The sequence below is a fragment of the Sturnus vulgaris genome, chromosome 4, assembly GCF_052056855.1.
Source record: "Sturnus vulgaris isolate bStuVul1 chromosome 4, bStuVul1.hap1, whole genome shotgun sequence".
Classification (NCBI taxonomy): domain Eukaryota; kingdom Metazoa; phylum Chordata; class Aves; order Passeriformes; family Sturnidae; genus Sturnus; species Sturnus vulgaris.
In genome coordinates, this window is record NC_142246.1 from 49624785 (window position 1) to 49643200 (window position 18416).

General features: G+C 40.1%; 1 protein-coding gene across 2 annotated transcripts; it reads left to right on the plus strand.

Moving 5' to 3' along the window:
* Positions 1-9744: 9744 nt before the first annotated feature.
* LOC106852540 (radial spoke head protein 4 homolog A-like) lies at positions 9745-16844 on the plus strand. Of its 2 annotated transcripts, XM_014875230.2 has the most exons (6): positions 9745-10413; positions 10870-11104; positions 12714-13460; positions 14625-14757; positions 15563-15680; positions 16286-16844. In XM_014875230.2, exons 1-6 carry the CDS (start codon positions 10181-10183, stop codon positions 16503-16505), a joined length of 1686 nt encoding a protein of 561 aa, XP_014730716.1. In that variant the 5' UTR covers positions 9745-10180; the 3' UTR covers positions 16506-16844. The 2 variants fall into 2 exon arrangements, with proteins under 2 accessions (XP_014730716.1, XP_014730717.1); XM_014875231.2 differs by lacking the exon at positions 15563-15680 and having other exon boundaries at positions 9754-10413.
* Positions 16845-18416: the final 1572 nt, after the last annotated feature.

Genomic DNA, 18416 nt, shown 5'->3' on the forward strand with positions numbered 1-18416 from the left:
CAGCAAACTTTCAATTAACTGATTCAAAAGTTTTCTCCATTTCCCACAAAATGAACTGTGATTCTGTCAGTAATACAGAGGAAATATAATGACAGTCATGAGGTGTTAAATCCACGCTGTTAAATAATCCTTTCAGCAATTGCTTAAAATATGGTGAGCCTAATCAATTTTTCGTTATTCCTCTTTTCAGATCTTTAACACCATCACGATCTATTGGTTCCCATCTAGGATTAGCACTTCCTCTACCATATCTGATTGGCAAGGCTAATAACGGCTGAAATCAAAGCTAAATCAAAAGTCTTTGTCTTTAATTGCCTTGTGCCTCATCACTGCTCAGTCTGCTGAAAAATACTGTGGTATCTTTGTCAGAAGACCCTTTGACTTATGCAAAGGCAGGGGATTTTTTATTTCTGGAAAGGATGGATTTCTCACCCAGTTTGAATTTGCTGGCCTTAATATTGAGATCTCAGATTTCCCCAAAACAAACCAATTATTGCCTCCCATTACGTTCCCAACACCCCACCGATCAGTCTCTCTTCCCTCCCGCATTCAATCACTCTGTCCCGACTTTCCTTCCCCCTCCTCTTTGCTATTGTGGTCTGATCCATGGGTCCAACATTATACCTCATTCAAATAAATTTCCAACTCTAGACTACATATCAAAAGAAGCTTTGACTCTCTAAGATATCAGTCTGAAAAAGAGCCTCATAAAAACAGATGGAGCATTCACAAACCTGGTAATGAAACCAGCCAGATGCTATTTTAATCCCCATAGAAAGAAGAATATTAATACAGTGTCTTCAGGTGCTAGGTAAACTAATTCAGACTCATATGGTGTATAATTAAACCTGTTAACTCAGAATTCCACAGCCATGATATTCTTTTGAATACAAATAACGAAATGTCTAAGCCTATTCACAAAGGTTTTGATGCCTGTCTCAAAGCAGCAGGTAAAGCAGTGCCTCACAACACTCAGTGGAATTTATTAATAATAATCTCAACCTAAAGCACATTTCCACAAGTTGTCAAGAAGAATGGAAATGCAACACAGGTAGCAGGCATGTTAAGACTGCTGAAAGTTTTCCTGTTATGAATTATTTTCATCTGTAAATATACCATCTTGGAACTAAGAGGCTTGGTTTCATCTTTTAAACTCGAAGTATTATTCTTATTGCTTCACACTTATTTATATCTGGGAAAAAAGTTCAGGTTTATTTTAATGCATGAGCTTAGTATGTCCTTCTGTAAAATATTGTGAATGAAAAAAAACTTAGTGCAGTTTCCTTTCAGGCAAGATTTTTGAGCCAAAACTGTCTCTCTGAGCTAACTAAGTAACTCTACAATGCAGTTTGACCCTCTGAATGAAGTCACGGTCACTTCAGGTGACCATGGTCACTTCAGGAAGCAAGCCACTGTAGGACTAAGACTGTGCTTGGACCTGAACTCCTTACAGAGAAGTATAAGCTCTATTCTAAATTATTTTAATGCCTAGACTTTTTGCTCCCTATTTTTTTCTCCTTATTGTTATAACTGTATCCTGGAAAACCACTGTTGGCTGTAAAATATTAGCACTCATGGTTTTCATTTTTTTCACTGACTATACTGGAATCTCATTTAAAAAAAAAAAAAAAAAAAAAAATCAGTCACACCAGTAGTCCAAGGTCATGGTTTTGCTTTATCAAAGATGAGAAGAAAAACTTTGAATATTAAGACAGCAGGATTTTGTAGTGTATCCAAGTCCTCTCAGACAGATCCAGTTCCCTTATTCAGATGAGCAGAATATGGTTTGATTCTTAGCCTGAACGGAGTTGAATTTAGGTCTCTCCCCTAGTGAGAACAAATACAGGCAAATACAAAGGGTTTATGCCCCAATACCTGTTCTTCAGAAAATAAGCCCTACTCACTTCTTTGGACAGTAAAGGAAAAGGCAGAAAGTTGCCTACTCTTTCAGTAGAAGATCAATAAACTTGGAGTCTGAAACAGATAATCGTGACCCCTTTCCATAGTAAGAAAGATGACTAAAGCCTGAAGATAACTGATAACACACGGTGACAGAATTTCCCAATCATTCACTTAAGCAAGCCTTGCTCAATGCATGCATTGTAACATCTTTTTAAATTCCAAACATCTTGCCCCATGCATCTCCATTTTACCCCATGATACTCTAAGCATCAAAGAGCTCTCAATCTCACTCCAGACAGCTATAAGTGAAATGTTATAGCCCCAAAGTTTTACATCCTTAAGGGCACATTTTCAGATGCTCTTGCATTTTTTTTTACCTGGAAACAGTATTTTTTCATATTTTGACAAAGGAATGCCAAAAAAATTATGGTTTAATATGAATGCTTTGAACACTTATTAACACTGGCAGCTAAAGAAGCTGTTTTTGTCAACAGAGCATAGATGGAGACAGGTTTCAAATGCAGGTGAAGAAGATACTGTTTAGAATGGTTCTATAAATATTTTGTAAGAAAAACAGACTAATAGAATCTGTTGTACTACCTAAATTCACACTATATTTTCTATGGAAAACTTATTTATATGTAAAACAGGATGGAAAGTCAAGACATTGAAAAGTTGTTAATACAAAGTAAGGAGACACATCTGAGACACTTCATAGGTACTGCTGTTTACTTCCCCTAAATACAGTATTTTGAATGCTGATGCAAATTTTTGCTTTATCTTGTGCTTTTCATAGAGGAGAAAAAAGATGTGTTGACTAAAAAACTAGCTGAAAATAAAATCTCTATCCAACATAAAAAAGGAAAACAAAAAAAAAATCAGTTTTCAAGTAAGTATGTTTCTTACTAGGAGATTGTTTATAGGAAGTTCTACAAATCTGGAAAAAAGAAAATGGGACAAAATTGACTGCAACAACGGGTACAGATCATAGACACCAAATTTATAATGAAAGAGTATTTTAACTTGTAGAAATTATTGCCAAATGACTAATCTAATGGCCTTTCAAGAACGCTCAAGGATAGAGATGGATTTCTCTTTATTAGAAAGTGAAATTTACAGGCTTACTTCCCCATTGCGCTTTGAGTATTATTTCCAATTAAGAATGCAACCGCATTATTAACTCAGTGGATACAATTTAAACATACTATTTTGAGTATACTACTATTCTCGAACACGTCCATTATTACATATCACAGTCAAAAAACCAATATATGACAACTTAACTGGGTGTTGTTGAAAAACAACGTGGCCTGAAAAGTTGAATTTTTTAAAGGTCATATTCAGTAGCATGAATTTCATGTCAAGACTGCAATACAAAAATGGATTTTTGAGTAGAATTTCTTATTCATAACATGCCAAGCTCCTCCTGCAAAGAATTAGGTTGAACTTATATATGTAAGTAATGCTAGTGAAATACTTAAACCTTTTCTATATATCCCTAAGATCCACAAAACCCCACAGCCATTTCCAGTTTCTAATGGAAACAATTCCATCTACACTTCTGAAGGATTTTGATTTTAGAATATTTATTTTGCAATGATTTGATAAATAGCAAAGAATATGCTTCTATCCTCCTCCTAACTATTTGAAAGGGAAAGTGTCAGGACTGGTTCCCTACTTCCATGTTTCAGATAGTTTTGGTAAAATACTGCTAAATCATTATACTCTGTTTTACACCACTGTTGCAAACTAGAGGGCTTACCATAGTAGGGGGAAAATGAAAGAATCCATTCTCTCTACAGTGAACTTGCTGTGACACACACAGCTAGGAAAGACCAAAATATGGACTGAAATTTTTAATCATCCTGAAGTACTTGCACTTGCTCAGCTTCATGTAAGAATAAAACCTTTATATATAATCATTGTAAATTGAACGCAGTATCTAATAAATGTAAAACATGACTCTCAGAAACGCAGCAAAAGTTCCAGATCTGCAAAGTAAACAGTCAATCTCCCTTCTGTAATGACAGTAAATTATCGCTCCATTTTAACTGCTGATTCTTCACTGAAACAAAAGCCCCAAGAATTTCCACAACGAACAAAACCTCCCCTCCCCCAATCCATCCTCCCAAAGAGGAGAAATTTACATGCACAGCAAGGAGAAAACAAACCTGATAAAATTTCACAAGCCTTCAATTAGCCAGAGCAGAGGAGGGGATTTGAAGCCAATTCCACCACACTGCCACTGCAGCAAACATCCTAAACTCCCATAGTCTGGTTTTGCACTATTGCAACATAACAATCATCAGGATCTATACTGCTCTGAGGAACAAACTGGGTGTCTTCAATTGAACCTGTGGCTCATGTTGATGAGAATAGCGCTGCAGAAATCAGAACTTCCTGAAGGAAGAACTCATCCCACCAAGACATTCAGATTTCTCTGCACACCAGCTGACAAAAACACATAGCAGAAGCTGAGCTGGTCCCATGCAGATCCAAAACAGGCCCACTTGAACCCTGTATCACATTTCTAATATGTTAGTAAGAACCACACTGCCCTTCTTCCCACCCCAGAAAGCCTCACAACTCCAAAATCTGCAGTTGTGATCTAAGAGACTTGTAGGAAATGGACAGTTCTGAGCACCAGCATAAAGCCCTTCAGCTAGCAGTGGTTAAACTCAGCATTTACTTAAAAGATGCACAACTGCCACACCCTCATTGCCAGAAAATTCAGCTGTCACCTCTTAAGTATCAAAACTCACCATGCTCTGATAGTACTGGCCAGTATGAAATGATTTATCAACATCAATGAAAATTATTATAAATTCGAGATACAGAACCTAGGAAGCACTAATCATGCTGTCCAGTGCAATTTTTGCCAGTTACACAGTGACCAAAGCAGAGAAATACCATTTACCTTCAGTAACAGAAATCACAAAGACATTACATTCCAGAGTCTTGTGATAAATGTGATTCGTGCTAATTAAGTTGTAACTATATTAACAAAATTGTATTTAGATCAATAGAAGACAATTGTTACAGAGTAAGAAGGGGGAGATGGGTGAGACAGGATAAAAGACATCTTACAGATGTTGGGAGTCGAAGAAGGAGGTTGGAAGAAAGTCAGATAAGAATAATCGAAGGACGAAGGTCTGATAAGCGGCATCTAGAAATACAGCTTCAACCTTGAAGCTGTCAAAAATGGAATGATCACAAGCATGGGACTTAATTAAAGTCATGTTATGGAAAACATCTGCTCAGTCACACAGGGCGCCTGCGCTAACTGCAGGTCACACCTCGGTCACTGATGATGATGATGGGCCTTCACCGGAAATAAGACCCTTAAAAGGATAAGAGACCCCCAACCCATTAGTAGAGCATGCGCCGTGCAGTATAGTTACGTAGATCTTAGGAATAGAAACTAGGAGGAGCTTTCTAGAAACTTCTGTAGCCTACAGTATATAAGTGGGATTGTTAGCCTGGATGCTTTGATACGTGAGGAATGGCGAGCCACTCCCCGTATCCCCAGTCGGAGGGGGGCCCCTCCCCGGTCGGTTTTGCTTATGCTTTATACGAACCTCAATTATACTAAATTACTTACTGCCAAATTTTGTATATTCTTAAATATATGCACTTTGATTGTTTCATCTCCAATACTTTAATTGTCATCTCCAATACTTTGATTGTATTCATTTTGTTACTATTAAAAACTTACTATTAAATTTAATCTTGTTGCTTGATAAATTGAGAAAAATAGAAAATCATTCATAACAGTCTAAAAAGTTATCAGCTTCAATTTCCTGTGCTTCTCCTAACAAAAAATCCTCACCCTATCACTGTAACAACAGTTTGAACAAAAGCTTAGCTTCTAACAAAGCTTTAGCACTTAGATTACCAGGTGATAAATTTTTTTTCCCCTTTGAAATTTTACTGGTCTGTGCCAATGCTGCTGCCACTGCACCTTTACCTGTAACTCATGGTGATTTTCTGAACTCAGGGAATGTAAAATACAGAATTTGCACATCAGGATGCAAAGTCACACTCCACATTAACCACAGAAACTCTCCACCAGAAGTCAGAATTAAAACCAGTTTCTCTCCCAGCATATATCCTCGCCTATGACAAAACATGAAAATGAAATGACAAAGGACCTAATCTCACTTTCACAGAAGTCAGTAGCAAAGCTCCTCCTGACTTCAATAAGAGCAAACGCCAGCACTAGAACTCCAAAAACCATTATGACTTCCTTGAGAGCACCAAATGGATTTCCTATCAGTCCCCTGCAGAAGTTTGATGGTCTCTCATCTTTCCAATAATACTGCCTCATATAGAAAAGCATCTCAGACTGCCAGTGCTAATCTAATATCTATGACCACCTGAGGAATACAGTTTGACTTCAGCATACAGCCCAAAGAAGAAGAAAGTATTAATCTCCCTATGGGAGAAAAAAGATGCATGCCTGCAGTAATAACTCAGTGAAAACTTTGGAACCAACAGGAAAAAGTCTGTCCCAATTTAAGGATAACTTGTATGAGTATCTCTTCCTCTTTGCACAATAAACAGTTAAGATTCAGGGAATATTATTTACTTTTACATATACAAGGACTTCCTTAGCTATTTTGCTGGAAAATACTATCAGAAGTGACATACAGAGAAGAACTTTGACCAGATGGAAAACTATATCCTGAAAGTAGTGCAGAAATACATTTTTATCTTGAGTTTAAGAAATGAATAACAGTGAAAACTCCATTACACAAATAAAAACACTTACTGTATGTTTAACCAAGTTGAGAAATTGCATGAGATATTTTTGGAACTGCAGGAGAAATATATGTCATTGGCTTCTGAACTGAATATATTTATGAAAAAGAGATGAAAAATTAGTTATGTAGTTAATAGTCTTTTAGCAAGAATTAACAAAGGTAGCAAGACAAAACCTTCCAAAACCTTTCCAGTACTTTTCCTCTTGAGGTCACTTGGATTAGTCAGAACAAGCATAAGTATTTAACCCATAAACACAGTTTAAAGAAAAAGCTGAAAATCATCTTCAGACCTTCAGGAACTAGAGTCTTGACCACAGCATGCAGTTTGATACCTATAACATAGGAAATTCAACAAGAACCTATTAATTAATGCCCTCCTCTTAAGAGAGCTGCCAGCACACCTGCAACCACTTGATGGAACAAGCTCTGAGAAGAAAGCAACAGCAGCTGCTTCGTATTGTATAGGCTGGAATCAAGTTAAATTTGCATTGCCAGCCCCACAGGAGAGACCAGCTTTACCTCATTAGTTACAGGTGCTACGTACTGGTCTGGAAATGAAGGCATTATTCTAGGAAGACAAACGTGGGACCTGAATATGGGCTTTCCAATTCAATACTTGTTTGCAAAGAAATCAATAGACCACAGAAGGATTATCAGCTGAGAAGGGAAGCTTTCTTCACGTTGCCTGTCATTCCCTTCCCAGTGCAAAATTCACAGGTCCAAAATTCACAAATGAACCTGCATAGAAATGCAACAGATGTCCAGTTCTATGTGCAACATGTTATATCATCCTTGGAATTCCATTTCAAAACCAGTAACAGGCAGGACTTCACTTAGAAAAAAGAGCTACTGAGAAGCAGAATTGATTCCACAGGACAGGACAAAATGGCTCTGCTGGCTGCAGCAGAGACAATTCAAACCTCCTTTGGAAAGGGAAAGCATTAATACTTTAGAACTAATTTACCCATGCTATTGACAGTGATCAGAGTATGATTACACTGCACGTATCCATTTCCTACTCTTCTCTATCAACAAAAGACCATCATAGCACTTTGGTGACACATCCTTCTGCACTAATATCTTATTTGTTCTGAGCCCTTGCACATTTTACATGTGTCCTAACTTAAACCACTGCAAAATAGGTGCCCCCAGCTTTCTTTCTTGGCTGAATTAAATTGAAAAGACAAAGCACTTGCCCTTTCTTGAGGAGCTAGTTCACTCAACACACAAGCAGAAAAGTAACTTAGTTCATACGGTTTTAATAGTAGTGAATTACTAAACAAGTTTTCCCTGCAAACATGAGATACGGAAATCAGATGAAAGGGAATCCACAAGTAATTTACAAGTACTGTATCGCCCTCTGCAGTCAGTGGGCAAGTTCTGCAAAATCAATTTGGGCACATTCCTTGCAAAGATCACTAAAAAAACCTCTACAAGTAGAAACCCAGCAGAACTAACTTTTTTTATTATAATGTCTTACTTGTTGGAATCATAGGAACACAATGCAGAAACTTTTTAGCTCTTGATATAAATGGTCCCCCGTTAAGGACGTGAAAAGTATGTTTTGCTTCTGCTTCACAATGGGTCCGATTCCTCAGTGCTACTTCTAGCATTTACTCTCTTGGAATGTGATGGAAGTTTGCCACTGCTATTTCATAATTTTTTCTGGTTGCTTCTAATAAATATCCAAACCACACTTTTTAAAAGTTACATTGGCTGATCCATCAACAGCAGAGCAGTTTATTTTATAGTTCAGGTATTGCACTACTTTATTTAACACAACTTATAACTTCAATAGAGCATTTTGCTGAGATTTTTAGAGCCCTGTACTCGTTTCACCCTGGCTGGATGCCAGGTGTCCCCCAAAATCGATTTTGTATCACTCCCTCTTTTGAACTGGAGAGGGGAGAAAAAACACAACAGGTCAAGATAAGAGCAGGAAGATCATTTACCTATTACTGTCACAGGCAAAACAGACTTACCTTGGAGAAACAGGCCAAATCCTTTACCAATGAAATTAGAGTAGGATATTGGTAAATAACACCAAATCTTTAAACAACGCAGTGTTTGAATGCTGCTGTGAACAAAAGTTAACTCACATTATAGCCACCTGTCTCACTTTCTCTACCTGTGAAAGGACTCGAGGAAACAGCATGAACCTGAATCAGGGGATGCTTAGGTCAGGTATCAAGAAAAAGTTTCCACCCAGAAGGTGGCTGGACACCAGAACAAGCTCCCCGGGGAAGTGGTCACAGCATCCAACCTGTCCAAGTTCACAAAGCACTTGGACAATGCTCAGGGCACATGGTGTGACTCTTGGAGCATCCTGTGCAGGGCCAAGAGTTGGATTAAGTGATCCTCATGCATCACTTCCAACTCAGCGGATTCTACAATTCTCTTATTAATACTGATTGCACTGCATGACAAAACTGCTTTCTATCCAAACACCTGCATTCCAACTTATAACTGATTGGGATTTCTTTTGCCCTTCGATCCATAAATAGAACCTTTTAAAGCAAATATCAAGTTTTACAGTATTTTTCTTCTCTTAAAAGAAAAACCTTTGTACCTTATGAACAACATATCACTATTAAAATACACATGAAAGCAATAAAGGCAAATTAATAACTTTTTAAAACAAGATTAAACTTTTGAACACCCATTCTTTTGCTCTCAGAAGATGGCTGAAAGACTTATACCACAACTGCTCAAGGGAAAGTATTAACAGCGTTTCGTGGCTTCACAGAACAACTCTGGACTGGTTCGGAAGGGACATTAGACACTACCTACTCCTCACCTGATACCATGAGCAGTGACACCACTCCCTAAACCAGGTTTCCTCAGGACCCCGTAGAGCTCAACCACCTTCCTTACACCATCAATACATGGATCCCCCTGAAAGTAACACAGAGGGGGTTTAAACTCCCCCCGAAGAGGGGAGTGGCAGCTGGGGCGGGTCACTGGGGCTGCCCTCCCTGCCCGCGGCCGCGTTCCCCCGGTGACGCCCCGCCCGCCGCCGCCGTTGCTGCTGAGGGCCAGGCCAGGCCGGGCCGGGCCGCAGCCCGGGCCCCCAGTGAGCCCCCGCCCCGGGCCGGCAGCGGGAAGAGCGGGAACGAGCCCGCCTGTGCTCCGGACACGGCCGCCACGCTGCTCAGCTGCCCCAGCCGGGACCCGGGCAGCCGCCCTCTGAGACCCTCGTCAGCCCTGGGCGTCGGAACCGGGACCGACTCCCTGGGAATACCCGGAGATAAGGCGAGGGTCTGAGCAGCCACGAGGACTGAGGACAAGCATCTCTCAGCTGCACCAGGAGCCCCATCGAGCACAGGACCAAAGGAGAAGTGTCGGGCACACCCGTGCAGCGGGACAAGTACGGTGTCGGTCACAGAGCCCAGCCGAACCCCATGGTCCCCCACGGCCAGCAGTGCAATCCGCTGACCTGCTGCAGGTGCCACAAGTAAACATCGGCCAGAGACGCGTCGGGACAAGGCACCCAAGCCACCGGGGGACGGCACAATATGGATCAGTCACCAGAATTCGACCTTTCACAGGAACCAGAAAGTGCCGACCCACAAGATGCCTATGAACGTGGGCATGGCCCTTACCAGCCGCACGAACCGGGTTATGGTCTTGACCAGCCCGGATACAGCCCATATGAGGATGAGATTCCCGATCCCCAAACTCGGATGCTGGCAATCAAGAATGCAAAAGCCTATTTACTGAAGACCAGCACAAAATCTGGCCTGAACTTGTAAGTCTGAAAAAGGATCACAATCAAATAGGGTAGGAAGTATGAGTGGAGAGAAAGGTAAAAGGACAAAGGGAGGTACGTATAGAATGGGATAATGTTATACATGCAATATTTCATCACTGGTGATACTTGCGTGTGTCCAACATCTTTCAGAACCAAAATTCCTAATGGAATTTTATAGAGAGTTCAAAAAGAAATTGCTATGATTGAGAGTAAGTTTGAATTCAGATTCAGTTCATAGATAGATGTGGTATATACTAGAAATGGAAGATGGGAGTGCTCTTAAGGATAATCAGACTAGTTTTAACACTAATTTGCCTTGATGATCCCCTTTCTTCTAACTATTCCAATGATTTCTCAAAAGATCCAGATGATTAGCCTTTACTTTTTTTACTAAAAGCATAAATTCTCAGACTTTTGTATACTAAGCCAACAATATTTTTATTTATATGACAGGTATGATCATTTTGCTAATATACTAACAAAGATCCTGGATGAACAGCCCACAAATACAGTAGACATAATTGAGAATATCAGCAAGGATGTGAAGTGGGCTCAGTTTCAGAAAAAAATGGACACTCTTTGCGATGAGCATTTGGTTCCTCCAACATTTGAAGCTTCAGAAAAGTATAAAGCTTTGTTCATCAAGGAAGATGGAGAAGAAGAACATGAAGAATTAGAAGAAGAGATGGTGAGTTATTATTGGAGTGAAAAAGGTACCAAATATACCAGGGAAGGAGTGGGCAGATGGTGAGAAGGGAGAGAGGAAGTTGTAGTTTCTTCTGTAGTGCTGCCTCTCCTGACCATACAAATAATTGCAGTCACAGCACCATGTGCTCTCTTCACAGCTAAGCTCGTCCCATGTCTAATTCTGAAGAAAAAAAACCCATCTGGTTACTTAGTTGATATTTTTTCCTGTAGTAAATCTAATATCTTGAGCCTTTATAATCAGGGATGTTCTGGAGGTGATAAACAGGAAATAAGGTTTGTAACATTTCCCATATGCCAGTTCAGCACAGAATATTGCATCCAAGTTTATTTTCTTTATATAAAAGTGATGTTCCTTTACCTGAAGTGACCATACTTCTTGAAACCAGTTAGACAATATTGTGCACAGCTGCTACTGTAAAATAGCAGAATGCAGAATTTTGTGATTCTTCCAGCTCCTGGTGTGCTTCCAGTCTGTCCTTCTCCAACTGAAACAAAATATGGTTTTAATGAAGAACTAATATGACTGAAAAGCCACTTCTTAAAAAAGGATTTTTTTCATTATTCAGTTGCTTATACACAAAAGCATTTGTACCCAAGGAAAAATGAGATTTCTTATAATGAGAAATATAAGAATATAAATGAGAATTATAATAGCCAAGGGAAATCATTCAACAAGATGTTGATTTTCATATGAAGTTAACCAGTATATATTCAAATGAATTACCATTGCAGAATACAAATACCAACCACAGAAGAGATAGTCCTTCATCTTTTCCATAGCCTGTTATGTATCTTACATTAAGAGTATAGGATGCTGAAAATGGAAAAAATGTAGGGTATTTCAGAAAGGAATTCTGAATTTTTCGTACTCCTGTCAATCTTGCTTTGATATAAGAAACCTGTCAGATCCAAAGAAATTCCATATGAAACTAGCATTAATTCTTCCAAATTCCCTACCCTGTCATGTCCAACTTCTAATAACTCTGTTACATGATCACCTACCCCCCAATAAATGAGAGATGGGTGGTAGAGCAACTGGAAATACTTAATTATTAGCCTAGTTCTGCTTCCTCTGAAGCCAGATGGAGTCTTACAACGGACTTTGACAGCAGGGGTCAGTATTTTTAAAACTGCAGGGAGCTGTATGCCAAGCAACATTCTCCTCAGAGAAAATTACTGGTCTGGTGCCTAAATATACAAAATCTGTATTATCTACAACACAAGGCAACATAGTGTCACTGTTTGCAGGCATCAAGGCCTCTTAGCTAACATGCCCTAGCACTGAATCCATTGTAGATCTTGTGTAAGAATGCTGACTTTCCTTATTTTGCAGTAATAGGAGTTTGGATTTTGAAATCCTGTGTTCTAAGAGCTGCAGTTCATCTGTGTTCTCTCCTTTCCCACTAAAAGGCTTCTATTTCCTCTAAATGATAGTAAAAAAAGGAGTGAATGAATGTCTGCAAAGCACTTTGAGATAATGAGTGGCACTACAGGAAAGTGAAGTATAAGGTTCAGTAGATAACATGTTCAATTTTTAAAACAGATAATTATCCTATTCTTTAGCTCTAACTCTGCATCTTCTTTCCTAGGGACAGCCCTCTCTACCAAATGTGATGGAAACAGCCTTTTATTTTGAACAGGCTGGAATTGGCCTGAGCAAAGATGAATCCTATTACATATTCCTTGCCCTTAAAAACCTAATTAATCTTCAGCCAATTCAGACCTGTCGCTTCTGGGGCAAAATTTTGGGCCTGGAAATGAACTATATTATAGCTGAAGTACAGTTACAGGAAGGGGAAGAGGAGGAAGAAATAGGAGAGGAAGGAGAGGAAATTGTTGAGGAAGGAGAGAAAGAGATGGGTGAGGCTGAAGAAGATGAGCAGAAAGAACAAGAAGCTGAACCTCCAAAGTCCACCTATAAACCGCCACCTGAGATCCCAAAAGAAGCAAATGGGACTGGGACTAATAAATATGTCTATTTTGTCTGTAATGAGCCAGGCACACCCTGGGTGAAGTTGCCTCCAGTGACACCAGCTCAGATTGTCTGTGCCAGGAAAATCAAGAAGTTCTTCACTGGTTGGCTGAATTCTCCTGTTGTGAGCTTTCCTCCTTTTCCTGGAAATGAGGCCAATTACCTGCGTGCACAGATAGCTCGAATCTCAGCAGGAACCCATGTCTCTCCCACTGGATTTTACCAGTTTGAAAATGAGGATGAAGAAGATGATGAAGGGGCAGACACATATGAAGAAAACCCCGAGTTTGAGCCTCCTCCTGTGGCTGAAATGGTGGAGTCCCTTGCCACGTGGGCACACCATGTCAAGGGCATTCTAAAGCAGGTGTGTGCCAGCATAGCTCACATGGAGCTTGGATACCACTCACACTGCAGTGCTTATAGGGTTACAGAATGTCAATGACACTCCTCACCTGCACATGCAAACTCTTCACCAGAAATGGTATTGGATTGAAAGACTTTTATCTAGAAAATACATTTTATATTGTATATAATACCAAAATATCTTACACATAAAACGTGTATTTTATATGGTGCGTATAATATGTAAATATCGTGCATGTATATGTTTTACATATACTTTCTATTTTTATATGTGTGTATATATATATATTTAAGAATTCTCTAAGTTTAGTACTTTTTCCAGTGATGCATTCTTGAGAATGAAACCTGTCTTTAAATAACAGTACGGAGCTACACCCCGATAGAAAACAATCATTTATTGCAATCTTTTGTATTAGGTTTTCTGCTTTGAGATCCTTATTTGACAAAAATGTAAAAAATTCTCTTTTTTGGGGTAGGATACTAAAAAGCAGAGAGCTTAGGTTTGTATGCTAAATGGAACTTACTTGGCATTTTCTTCTGGTTAATTTTTTGTTTTATACTTTCTGCTGTGAAGCATTCAAATGAAAAAAAATTTAAAACATGTTCTATCAGACTAGTGCTAGAAAGAGGTATTACTAATTTGGTTTTCATTCCTAGATGGTTTGATGGCCAGTCTACCAATTCAAAAACGCTAGTGTAAAATAACAGCAAATTCTAGGAATTAAGGTTTAAACTTACTACAAGCAAAATAATAGTTGTAAAAAATAAAATTTATATGCATTGGAATCTTAAGAACATTCTGTTATGATCCTCTGACTGGTAGCCAAATAACAAGGCAGATTTTAAAAAGAAGGGCTAAGTCCATAGTTTGCAGTAACTGTAAACTAGCAAGGACTGGCCAGGAACTAAAGACTAGAAAATGACAAGAGCTGATGACAGAGGTATGGGGTTATTTTCAAACAGCAAGCAGGAATGAATGAGGGGAACATTCTGCCAAGAGAATAAAATATTCTGTTAACAATATACCAGTTACGGAATATGTATTTTTCTTCTCCCCATCCCTTAACTGTATGTATGTGTCTGAGTCAATTATTTTCACTAGTTTTAACTTGCATTCTATCAATGATTGTTACATGTATTTATTATTTTTCCACATCAATTATAGGGTCGCTGCGTTTGGATTAATCCTTCTCAAAAATCAGAGGAAAATGAAGAAGAAGAGGAGGAAGAGGAGGAGGGAGAAGAGCAACAGGAAGAAAGAGGACCACCCCTTCTTACTCTAATCTCTGAAGATGAAGGTATTCTTCATGGAATATGAAGTTTTTGATAGTCACTAAGAATGTTGTCATTTAGCAGTAAATATTTGAAGTTACAGATCTCTGACACTTCTTGGAGCAATATACTTTGCCTCTGTAGGGTAAACACATTCTTTTACAAAATCAATCAAAAGCAAAATGATTAATAATATTGACATTAAAACTGAAATAATCAGGTTTACTAGGTAACCATCTTGTTGAGATTAAAAGGAAAAATAACTTTGACTCGTTATTGTAAGTTTAGAACAGCTCACTACATGAAATATATTCAAATCTTTTTATCTCATCTTTTTAGGAAAAAAGAAAAGTGTGTGTGTATGTGTAAATACAATAATTAATATGTACACACATGCACTGATATACATTATTTGTATAAGAATTTAGATCTTTTAGCATATCACTGCAGCAAGTCATGGAAATAAGAGTGCCTGAATATTAGATTACATTCATATTTGATTATTTTCCTACACTCCATTTTTTAATCAAGGTGAAATATGGCTATACAATTCATCCATAAGTGATAAAAAGTCCTTGACAAAAGAACCAGGGGTGAGTGCTACAGAATTTTTTCTGTGGGTCTATTAGCATTCCTGTGCTACCTACCCATACATGTAAACCACCTGTTTGAAAAGGCCTACACTTACTGTTTCTGACTTCTGGCTCTTCTGAAGTGCAACTTAGTATAAACCTTGCTTGAATTCTGTGCAAGTCTTGTAGCTCAGTCTTAAATATTTTGTAGAGGCTCGTCAAATCCGTTTATTCATAGACAGTGTTTGGCTGTCTCCAGGCATGAAAGACATCCCTGCTTGGACAGCTCAGGCTTCTACAGACCTGATCCCACAATATTCTGTTGCAATCCTACAGTCTAACCGATGGCCTGGAGCTTATGCCTTTGCATCTGGCAGGTGAGAGTCTACTTGACATGGTTACAACACTGACTGTATGTGGTACACACAAGTCCCTCTTCAATGCAGGCAGAGTTACTTTATTATTAATTCATTGACTGAATTCTAACTATTCCAGAGACTGATGGAGAAGGCCACTGAAATGTGCACAGTAACAGTGAATATGTATTTAAGACTGAAAAAGAATAATCATTGGAAAGGCTGGCATTAAGTTAATGGATCTAAATGCCAAGCTAGTATTTGAGCACAGTCCTTGATTTAACACATATTCTTGTGTCTGTGGGACTTTTTCCAAAACAACTACCTTCTGTGATTCTAATGTAGTAATAACTACATGTGGTTATTATGTCTGTGTATATTTCCACTACACAGTCATTCCACTACACTGTACTGCAATGCAGTGCAGTGACACTTCATCATTTTAAATGGAAGATGTATTAATAATCATTAGAGCAGTTAAAAAAGAGGAGCCATGTTTAAAATTCTTCTGTTATAGGATATCTGCACCACAACGACTTCTTCTGCAGAAGTAAAAATTCCTGACAGTGTCTCTGCTAATATTTCGTCAGGGGATGAATGTGTGATCTTTCACTTCTCTTTCTCAGGAAATTTGAGAACATCTACTTTGGCTGGGGTCACAAATACAGTCCAGAAAGCCACACTCCTGCACTGCCCCCGCCAGCACAAGCAGAATTCCCCAGTGGACCAGGAATCACTGAGACAATAGACCCCACTGTGGAAGAGGAAATGGCTTTCAAGGCTGCACAGGAAGAAGCCTTAGCCGAAGATGAAGAAGGAGAAGATGAGGAAGAGGAGGATGATTAAAATATGGAAGAAAACAGATTGTTTTAAAAGTTTGAACATAAACAGCATTTTCATAGTCATTTATTTGCTGACCTCAAAAGAAATGCATTTAGAGTGTGCCTTCTTTTTTGATTTCTGTAGGCTTTTCTTTGCAGCTGTCTTCCTCTCTTCACCCCTCACACCTACCCGCACTGGCATGAAGGCTTTTTCTGTTTGTTTGACTAAGCAAACATAGTCTGCTTCCTAAAATTATACTGCTTTGAACTAAGAACTACCACCCACCAGATGTTCACACTGTTTTTCTAGCCCTCACTTCAATACATATATACATTTTACTTAAATAAATTTTTTTTAATCCCATGACCGTGTCACTTTTATGTGTAAAAGCGTACTATCCAGATTCAGTAGGCAGCTTACTGAGGTACGGGCTGAGTGCACTGCAGTGATAACTGCTGCGCCTCCAATCATGTGCTCCGTTCTGGGCCGCTCACTGCAAGAGACTTGGAGATGCTCGGGCGCATCCAGAGAAGGGCAATGGGGCTGGGGAAGGGTCTGGAGCACAAGTCCTGTGAGGAGCAGCTGAGGAAGCTGGGGGTGTTTACCCTGGAGAAAAGGAGGCTCAGGGGAGACCTTATCGCTTCTACAACTGCCTGACAGGAGGGGGCAGCCAGGTGGGGGTCGGCCTCTTCTACTCAGTTACAAGCGACATGGCAAGAGGAAGCAGCCTCAAAAAAATAAATAAAAATGAACAAAAAATAATTTAAAAAATTAATTAAAAAAATAAAAATAATGGAAAGAGTTGTCAGCCATGGAACGGCTGCCCAGGGAAATGGTGGATTCACCATCCCTGGGGTGTTTAAAAGACCTGCAGATGCGGATGTGAGGACACCGTTGAATTTTCGGACCGGTGCCATATGGGCGCTGCCGGCAGGCGTGGGGGGAGGAAGGTGTCGCGGGAGAGTCCAGGGCTGCTCAGCCGTCTGCTCCTGACCGTGCTTCCCTCACCCGCCCCCCCACACCTCCCCGCCAGCTTGTGCGAGTGGTGCGCTCCACGCACGGCGTGCGTCCCTCTTGGGCCAATAGGGAGCGGCTGCGAGCGCAGTTCAAACTGCGGCGGCGGTTGGGGAGGCGCTCCCGACGCTCCCCGGTTCCGTCCCTTGTCTCTATTCCGCTCCTCCTGTGCCGGGCGGGCATGGCGGACGAGGGCGCCGTCACGGTGTGCGTGCGTGTGCGGCCGCTCATCGCTAGGTGAGCCTCCGGGCTGGCGGCAGGGGGAGACTCCCTCCGCACCCTTGTGTGCCGTCGTGCCCCCGCGCCTGGGGCGGGGAGGTGATGAAGGGATCCGGAGTGAGGGGCTGGCGAGAGTCGGGGAAAGGGGGCTGTGGTAAGGGGCCCGCGTTTTGGGAGCAGAGTCCTTGCCCAATAAAGGTAACAGAGTGTCTCTTCTTTTAGGGAAAATGCCTCAGGAGATAAAGTGTCCCTGCACTGGAGAAGTGAGAATAATACTGTTTCCGACGTGAATGGTACCAAAATATTTAGTTACGGTAAGAATGTGAAAGCAGTTGCTTTGCTTAGATGCGTACGTGGAACTTTGCTACTGTACTCTTGAACGTGTCGTCTGGTGAACGCTCTGAGTTTCTTGAAATGTCCCCCAAACTTCCCAGCTTCGTAATTCCGAAGGAGTGTCATTTGGACACCTAGGATTTCTGGTGTAGGCAGTACTGGGATGTGCTTTTGAGGTCAGCTTCCTGATGGATGTTGCTTTCTCTGTTCTAGTTCATGCCGTAGTGGCTTTGGAACACATATTTTTGATCTGAAATCTAGCTACAAATGGACTAAACAAGAGCTAGTCGAGATCATTTAGGGAGAAGGGTATGGGAGAACACAATCCCAAAAGTCACTAGTGTGAATGTTGGATCCTCGTTACTAACT